At 42.4% G+C, this 9973-nt stretch overlaps 1 protein-coding gene across 1 annotated transcript in view; it reads left to right on the top strand.

Moving 5' to 3' along the window:
- Positions 1 to 389: 389 nt before the first annotated feature.
- LOC311060710 (heparan sulfate glucosamine 3-O-sulfotransferase 3A1-like) overlaps positions 390 to 9973 on the top strand; it is a 65912-nt gene continuing 56328 nt past the window's right edge. The window contains exons 1-2 of the mRNA XM_084079009.1: positions 390 to 867; positions 1236 to 1475. Of these exons, the coding sequence (XP_083935135.1) occupies positions 572 to 867; positions 1236 to 1475 (536 nt within the window). The 5' untranslated portion in view covers positions 390 to 571. The remainder of the gene's footprint in view (positions 868 to 1235; positions 1476 to 9973) is intronic.

Genomic DNA, 9973 nt, shown 5'->3' with positions numbered 1-9973 from the left:
TATGCATTGCCACTAGCCGCCTAACCATGATGATGCCCGACACAAGTTTATACAAAACACACATGTGTGGACACGACAGACAGAGGCGAGCAGCACATCACTTAAATAAATGCAACAGTAGACACTTTCATAAATTCAACATATGCGTAAAAGTCGCGTACATGAAAAAACTGACACATAATAATAATATCATCCTGATTGATTTATTAGCTACTTCCCCCACCTCCTCTTGTCCATGCCATTAGAAGGAGGCATTTCAACACTGTGGACATTGACAAGAAGAGAGCGTTATTCTTTTTAAGAGACACTGACTGACACACACACACACACACACACACACACACACACACACACACACACACACACACACCGCGTGGATCGGATGCAGCCTGTTCTCTCTGAGAACGAGAAATCATCAAGTTCCATTTCTTCATGGCAAGAAGCTCCGAGGAGGATGCGTGCATTATCCTAGGATGGCTGTGCTTAATAATTCTGAGCCCACCATCACGACCACCCTGCTGCAGCGGGAGCCGCCGGGACTCGAACCAGCACCAGGACCGTTGTTGTTATTATGGCGATTATTAGCCGCGTCTTCTATAATATTAAACTGGACCCGGGATCGTCCTCCGCGGTGTCCCCGGGCGTCATTTGGAGACGATCCGGGGTCCTGATGCTGATGATCCTCACCTGTCTGTACCTCCTGCACTGCCTCGCCGACCGATGCACCCCCACCTCCTCCTCCTCTGCCTCACCGGGGAGAGGAGGAGGATCGGAAGCCGGGCGAGGAGAGCTCTCCGCCGGGTACCTGATCTCCTCGGAGCTCCGGAGGAAGAGGCTGCTGCAGAAGTGGGATCAGGATGATGATGTGTACGGCAAACTTTTTTAAGTCAAGGACCCCCAAATGTATATGTATTTAGCCGCGGACACACCCCCCCCCCCCCATCTGAAAATAGTTAGTGCCAGGGACCCCCCCCCCAGAAGAGAAAAATCTAAATTCTAAAAAAAATCCCACACATTTTTTATATTTTTCTACAATTTTCGCTTGTAGATCTGCTATTTTTGAATAGCCAGCCAATATTTAAATGGATTAAAATGATTGTGATGCTAACTACTTTTCCTGGGGACCCCCATGGAACCCCCCCCCCAAGGACCCCTGGGGGTCCCCCACTTTGATAACCACTGGTGTATACGGAGCTCTGGATTATGTGGTCTTCTTCTCCTTCTTCTTCCGACAGGAGAGCCTTGTCGCCGAGGTTAATCAGGACCACAGGAGGTGGTGCATCCTCCGGGGGGAAGCTGAGCCTCCTGCAGGGCGAAGGGGCCAAGAAGCTGCCCCAGGCCATCATCATCGGGGTGAAGAAAGGAGGCACCCGGGCTCTGCTGGAGTTCCTGCGGGTTCACCCCGACATCAGGGCCGTGGGAGCGGAGCCGCACTTCTTCGATAGGAACTACGACCAAGGACTGGAGTGGTACAGGTACTAATTATATTGAAATAATAATTATAATAATAACACACTATTAGTTGTTTATTTTAACTCTGAGAGTGTACAAAATGTAACCAAATGGACCTTACAGGTCCATTTGGTTACATTTTGTACACTCTCAGAGTAGGCTACATTGTATTTTATGGCTGTGGTGGAAGAAGTAGGCTACTCAGATATTTTACTTAAGTGAAAGTAGCAATACCACAATATAAAAATACTCTGTTACAAGTAAAAGGCTTAGTAAAAAAATGTTACTTGAGTAAAAGTACAAAAGTATTGACATCAAAATATACTTAAAGTACCAAAAGTAAATGTACTAAAATGTTTGAAAAGTATACAAAATGTTACCAAATGGACCCGTAAAGGTCCATTTCCATGTTGTACACTTTCATAGTTGCATTGTATTTTATGGCTACAGGATGTCTTATTATTTTATTTTTTTATTGGAACTAGCTAGGAACCAGCTAAACATTGTTTTAATAATTGAATTAACCTGTTTATTTGCTATCTCTGCTGTCAGGCTATTGTTGACACGTTAAGACAGTGACAGTCCCAATTAAAAGTTTTAATGTTGTTACATTAAGGTCCCTCTGGAGCATATAATCTCATTTTAATTTAGTGTGCAACTAAGAAAATCCACTTTTTTCTTCTTTCTACATTAGCATAAAAAAAGTTTTTCAATTAACTTAATTAGCCCGTTAATTGGCTGTTTAAATTTATGTGCCCGTTCCTAATCATGAAATTATAATTTAATTATGCTATATTCATTGACATTTCATTGTGAATGTGACCTGGTCTAAATGCCTGCAATCTAGACTTGCACACGTACTCAAAACCTGATTTGTGTGACTATTTACTTGAGCTCTAAATGTCTCCATTACAGACCAAAACCAACATCATTGAATTGAAACCATAGCTTCTTATAGTCGTTAAGTTAATTAAATCCCTTATTAATTTGTTTATATTAGGCTACATGTAGCCTAAGCAAACCATTATTGATTTATGTATTCATGTATTTATATATTTATTTATTTATTTAATGGTCAAACATATTAAAACCAAACATATATTTTTTTAATAAAAGGAAAAAGAAAGACAAAAGTTTGACTGAATATTCTGCTAAGCAGTGCTGACATTACAGTCAGTGGCTGGTAAACTGTAGGGCATTTAATGGAATTTTTAATAAGGATGTTATAGTATGTCAGTAGCCTATATAAAATAAAAATGACACTGAAGTCTTGGGTAAATCGGGCGTATTTGCCTTGCTTAACTCTTCAGGGTGGTTATAACGGCCTACATCTCCTTAAACCCCTTTAAACTTGTTAATCTAACTCAGAAGAGCATACAAGACCCGTAGGGTCCATTTGGTTCCATCATTCTGTACGTTCTTTGGAGTTAGATGAACACTGGTATCTTACTGTGTACATTTTACTACAGCAGACAGGCTCTGAATCACACTCGTTAACCCAAAGGACGAGGTGGTAACTAAGTTATATCTGCCGTCAGAGAGAGAGAGAGAGAGAGAGAGAAGCAGGTCAATGTTGCCTGACCAGAAGTGAGACTTTGAACAAACTCTGACCCCATCCATTCACTCAAACTTCCACTGACTGTGACTGACTCTCCGCCTCGAGAGAGAGAGACGTCTCAATATTCTTTCTATAAGTAGGAGCAGTGGTGTAAAGTAACTAAGTACATGTACTCAAGTACTGTACTTAAGTTACAATTTTGAGGTACTTTTAATTTACTGGAGTATATCCAATTTCCAATACTTTTACTACTACTCCACTAACATCTCAGAGGCAAATGTTGTACTTTTACTCCACTACAATGCATTGAAAACTGAATACTTTTGTACTTTTACTCATGTAAATTTTGAATTCCAGACTTTTACTTGTAACAGAGCACTTCTACAATACAGCAGTATTGGTACTTTTACTTAAGTAAAACATTTGAGTATACTGTTTCCACCACTGTTGACTGACTCTCCGCCTCGAGAGAGATGTCTCAATATTTTTTACTATAAGTAGGAGTGAGTTAACCTGCCGTATCCTAAGATTCCCCCATGCTCAAGTCTACGGGATTTGTGATTGATCACGTCTGTCAGTGTGTGTGTGTGTGTGTGTGTGTGTGTGTGTGGTTTACGCGCTGTGCACGTGCATGCTCGCGTTCCAACCGGTCCATGGGGAATAATGTCCCTTCCTCCCAGCAGTTTGCTGTGTAATGGGGCATCGCCGACATCGCAGCTCTGTTATTAAGAAGGATTAGGGTTGTAATGAAAGGTTACCTGAGAGGCTCAGGAGGTATAATTCACCTTTTGATTGAGTTAACACCCCACACACACACACGCACACACACGCACACACACACACACACACACACACACACACACACACACACACACACACACACGCTTCTAAAAGCCCTGGGGGGAGACAGAACTTTTACTCTCGCCTGCTGCCTGACTCCTTCTTCCGGCCCACCCTACCTACACCCCTCCTTCCGGCCCACCCTATACCTACCCCTTCTTCAGGGGTGTCATCTGGGGAATCTTCCCCCCCGGGAAGTTAGATTAATTCAGGTCTTTTATTCAGTATCATTATCTCCACCTCTACATGTTGTTTGTTTGCAGATTAATCTGATTTTAGATCGACACTAAACAAAACTAAACACTTCTGCAACCATACATATAAATCACGTTAAAAAAGGGGGCTCCATAATTTGGGGGAAATGATTATATATTTTATCTATAGCAGAAATAGCTGATCTACAAGCTCACAAGCCATGAGCTTGTAGATCAGTTTTGCAATTTTTTTAAATCGTTCTTAAGTGGTCACTTTTTTTTGCCACCCTCCAGTCTTTTTTGAATGGAATGCCACCTCTGCCCTCCTCCTCTTCTCTACCACCCTCCTCTTCTCTCGCCAAAATACCCCGGCCCCCCCCTCCCTCCCTCGCCCCCTTGCCCCTTTGTGCCCCCCTCTTGAGAGCGAACACTCTTCTTTCTGCCATCCGTCTTTCACACCCCTTTCTGTTTACCTATTCAGTCCATTGTGGCCGTTTGAGAGGGGGTCTCCCATCTATCCCGAGGAGTTGCCAAGATTCCCTGGAATTTCGCTCCGTTTTCTCTCTCTGGACGACACCCTCGGGGCCCCCGGTGCTACACTTAATGTTGCCCCATTTAAAACAGAAGAGGGCCCTTTTGGATTGAAAAGAGAGAGAGGGGGGGTGGTGGGGCAGGGGGGGGGGGGATAAATAAGTGGTGCGACGGCCACGGCTCTCTTGAGGGAGTGCATCTGTTCTTCTCCGGTGGAAAAGTCTTGTCAGCTCCTTCTTGAAACATCTGAGAGAGAGGGTTCTTATTGATAGCTTGTGTAGAGCGCGCGTGTGTGCGCGTGTGCATGTGTGAGTGAGTGTGTGTGTGTGTGTGTGTGTACATCAAGTACTATACTTACTGTAAGTACAATATTGAGGTGTATTTACTTTACTGGAGTATTTCCAATTTGCAGTACTTTTTGTATTTTTACTCCACTACAATTATTTGAATACTTTAGTTTACTTTGTAGACTTTAGATTATTATTTCAAAAACATAAAATAACTTGGATTCCCCTATACGCAGGCTATTTGAAAATAGCAGATCTACAAGCTCGGGTCGTAGCCTATCATTTGCTATTTTCAAAATATTTTTTTATAAATGTAGACATTATGAAATATGAAATATGACATTCTGCATAATGAGAACTTTTGAAGATCTGCTATTGCTTGACTTTTGTAAGCTATTTTCTGCGAATTTCAAAGCTCAATTTAAATTTGTTTCATATTCTCACAAGTATAGTAACACAAATGTGTGTGCTCCGTGTGTGTGTGTGTGTGTGTGTGTGTGTGTGTGTGTGTGTGTGTGTGTGTGTGTGTGTGTGTGTGTGTGTGTGTGCGTGCGTGCGTGCGTGCGTGCGTGCGTGCGTGCGTGTGCGCGTGCGTGTGCGTGTCTGTGTGTGGGTGTGGGTGTGTTTGTGCGTGTGCGCACGCACGCACGTGTGCGCGTGTGCAAGTTCCCGATAGAGTCCCATTCATTTAGACTTGGCTTTCTCGAGGTCAACGAACTGTTGTTTTTTCCCCTTTTCTGTCCTTTTTTTTTCCCCTCTTCTTTTTTCTTTCTACTTTGAAGTGCTTGTCAAAACGAGTGCGGGGGGAAAAAAGGAATCCTATTGCATGGCCAGGCTTTCTACCGCTCCCCTCTCACAGGACACGCTGTCAAAAACTGGGTGTCAGCTCCTTTGCCTTCTGTGTACGTCTGGCGTAAGAAAAAGTCGTCCTTTTTTTTCTTCTTTTTCTCTCAAAAACTTGAAGGATTTGTGCCCAATGGCTCAGTAATAAAACAATCCTCCCCAAAAATACAAAAAACAAAACAAAAACATTCGATCGCATTCCACCGATCAACGGTACATTTACTTCCACTCTGCTACATGTCAGAGGAAAATATTGTACTTTTACACCGCTACAGTTACTAGTTACTAGATTTGGATTATTATTACAAAACAGGCATTAACCACTTATTCGGCCATTTGAAATTGGCCGAATCTACAAGCTCACAATGCGTTGCATCGCAACACATTGTGAGCTTGTAGATCGGCTAACTTAAAAAGAAATCTTATGTTTTCTTTTTTGTTTTCTATTTTCAAAAGATTTCTTTATACATTTTGAACTGGGACATTCTGCACAATGCATACTTTTACTTTTGGTACTTTAAAGTACATTTTCATGCCAATACTTTTATACTTTAAGTAGATTTTTAATACTGGACTCTTTTACTTAAGTAACAAACGTGAGTACTTCTTCCATCACTGACTGATTGACGGTACATGTCATATATACAACTTACAGTATATATTACAGTACTTTCCTTCACTTTCTACACATCGGCTGATGGATTTCAAGCTGTTCAGTTTCTTTAGTGTGTGTGTGTGTGTGTGTGTGTGTGTGTGTGTGTGTGTGTGTGTGTGTGTGTGTGTGTGTGTGTGTGTGTGTGTGTGCATGCCTGCCTGCGTGGGTGGGTGGTTTGGAGCGGGGAGGCAGTGTTGGTAGTTGCCCGCAAACAAGGCCAGATTTTCTGTGACGAATCGCCGAGTCCAATTTGCCAGAATTATGTGATTCTTTTCAGCAGCGAAAAAGTGAACGTTGAGCTTACAAACGTTTGAGGCATCTGTCCCGGGCCGGGCTCGCTCGCTCCTCTTTGTTTATTGTAATGGTCGGTTCGTGTCTACAGAGTGAAGGGCCCATCCCTATGGGAATGTGAGGGCCACATACTCAGTAAAGAAGTGCATTTACTTGAGTACTATACTGGACCTAAGTACATTTCTTTGACTGTCTGTGCTTTACTTGAGTATCTGTCTTTTTTGGATACTTGCATACATCTCTTTGTGACCTGGGAGTTTTGGAGGATGAGTTTCATTTAGTTTTTCACCGTCCACTGTACAATGACCTAAGAAATTCCTTAATTGAAAGAATGCAGGATAAGATTCCAGATTTGTTTTGGATGTCTGAATGTTATATGTTAAGTTGGCTGTTCCATAAGGAAGTTTTTGTTTTAAGGAAAATTCATAGAGAAGGCATGGCAGTTGTGTTGGAGGACGATGTATCACATCCAGGACAATCAATATGTGTATGCAATGCATTCTGTTTGTAGTGTATCTTGGTGTATGTACATTTTGTGAGTGTCTTATAAGCTTGTGTGGGCTGGGCAAACATGTGGTGCATGACATAATAAAAATCTATCTATCTATCTATCTATCTATCTATCTATCTATCTATCTATCTATCTAGGCAGGGGAAAAAAGTGCATTATGAAGTGAGAACATTGGGGTGGTTGTGTTTGTTCTCACCACTCTTCCATTGAGACATTTAGATCCTGTGTCTATAGTTGGACACGACCTTTGACACAATCCTGTTTCTGGTTTGACACATTTTGAAATAAAACTTTTGCCTGAGCAAGCATTTTCTTTAAACTTTGTTTTTTATTTCCTTTTTTACAAATGTCACCCCGTTGGCTTACATAATGTGACGTGGCAGGGCCTAACACAGCCTGCCTCCCAAAACATTTCCCAGAATCCTCCTTCAACTGGCCCATTGGCGGGGATTTCCAACACACCATATAAAAAACAGTGAAAGAAAGAAGCCGGTCGGGTTGGTCGGTCGCAACACCCAGAGCCCTGGTGCCAAAATGTGTCATTTAGGGAGACAGTTAAAGAATCGCTAGTTTGACAGCGTCGCTGCTGCTTGTCACGCTCTCTGGCCCGTGTTTGAAAAATCCCAAAACTTCTGACCTTCTCAATAAACCAGCATTGCTTTGAAACCTCCGCCTGCGTGGGCACTAGCAGCCCTGGTTTATTTATTAATTTTCTTTTTCTTTTCTTTTTAATTTATACCGTGCTGTTTTCCATCAGGTCTACACGCCATCAGAGCTCGTGTGTGTTCCTTGTCTTGGGTCCACGTTTTCCTCCCCAAAAAAACTATACTCTTGTGCCGTATGGTCCCGTGTCTCATCCATCCTGACTCGACTCAGATCTTCGGGGGGAACCGAGCTTTCATCCTGTTTTTTTATTTTATTACGACGACTTAATGTGGCTTTCTGGGTGTTCCCAGTCAGTTAGTAGATCTGAAGTGTGTGTGTGTTGACCTTAAACTCTGGCCAAAGCGAAATGTAATCAACCTGAGGTTTCTTTTGCTAATGCCCTTTGAGGGAAAAAACATATTTTAGTTTTTTTTTTTTTATGCGTGTGTGTGTGTGTGTGTGCCGCTCGCGTGTGCTTTGGGTGATTTCAGTGTCCTATTCTTAACCCATTAAGACCGCATCTTTGTGTCATTGTTAGATTCCTTTGGCTATTCAAAAACAGCAGATATACAAGCTCATAGTGCGGCACTGAGTGCCGCGCTATGAGCTTGTAGATCTACTATTTTTGAAAAATCGTGAAAATATGTGCAAATCTTTGAATATATATATATTTTAAAGCGAACAATTGTAACTCAAATCTTATTGCTTCTGGGGATTCTACAAATGTCTTCTAAATCCTAACAGTTTTACAAAATATATATATATCAGTGGTTCTTCAACTTTTTCATGTCAAGGACCATCCAAAATGATATGTATTTGACCGCGGACCCCAGTCTGAAAATATTTTGTTCCAGGGACCCCAGAAGCAAAGATTTGAGTTAAAGTGTAGATATATTCAAAGATTTGCACACATTTTCACTATTTCCTTTCAAAGAAATAGCAAATATACAAGCTCATAGCGCGGCATTCGGTGCCGCACTATGAGCTATTTTTGAATAGCCCAAAGAAATCTTAAAATGACACAGATTCGTTCCCGGTTTTAATGGGTTAAGACAGGAAACCAGCACCAGACCAGTTCAAACTCCTCGGCCGTTTTGAAAAAGTGTTACGTTTCCACTAAACGTTTCCCTTTCCGTGTTGTATAGCAGCGAGACACAATTGCTGCCGCAACGCAACCTGTCGGGTCGGCTTTTGTTGTGGAAATGTTGTTGCTACTCGGAGCGAACACGGAGGTCAAGCGCAAACACAGTGTGTGTGATGTAAGAGTGAGAGAGGCTCTCCCCCTGAAGAGAGGGAGGGAGAGTATTATGTTTTGTTGGCCCTACTAGGGTTACTGTTATCGGCCGGCTTTCACCTGTCTAGACCGACGGGGGGGGAGGGTTTCCCTGTTTGATGTCGGCAGACTGCTTGGATTAAGCCCACACCAGATCTCCTAATGGGTTAATTATCCTACATAAAAACATGTGCTGCCTGCCTGCTGTCATAATGACACACACACACACACACACACACACACACACACACACACACACACACACACACACACACACACACACACACACACGCACTCACGCGCACACACACACACACACACACACACACACACACACACACACACACACACACACACACACACACACACACACACACACACACACACACACACACACACACACACACACACACACACACACACACACACACACACTCTTTGTGTGTCTATACTTACGAGGACATCACATTTTTAGCTTGGCAATTTTATAAGTGGATTTGTATTTTTTTTTTTACCGTTTTAAACCTAACCTTAAATCCTGAGTTATACACATACACTTAGTTGCTTGCCAGTGTCTTACAACCTAAATAGCCGATCTACAAGCTCATAACTCATCATAGATCTGGTATTTTCCGTGAGCGACACCCCGCGTGCCACCAAATAAAATGGGGCATACCTCTATAGTCTATCCATAACCCCAGCTAAATCACACTTTCAATAAAAGGAGAGATCACACCATGATTTGATACAAGCAAAATGTTTATTAGATAAAGTGCAGATTTTGGCGATTAGACTCCATTAGCATTTGACGTGCATAGATTATTGATATAGGAGAGAAAACCCCCATTGAGTCTGTAGACGCTGGTGGTGGCGGTGCAGATGAACCACCTCCA

This window comes from Gymnoscopelus microlampas, assembly GCF_963454915.1.
Source record: "Gymnoscopelus microlampas genome assembly, chromosome: 14".
NCBI lineage: Eukaryota > Metazoa > Chordata > Actinopteri > Myctophiformes > Myctophidae > Gymnoscopelus > Gymnoscopelus microlampas.
The sequence above is the reverse complement of the archived record's forward strand: the minus strand, read 5'-3'. Positions and strand labels throughout refer to the sequence as shown.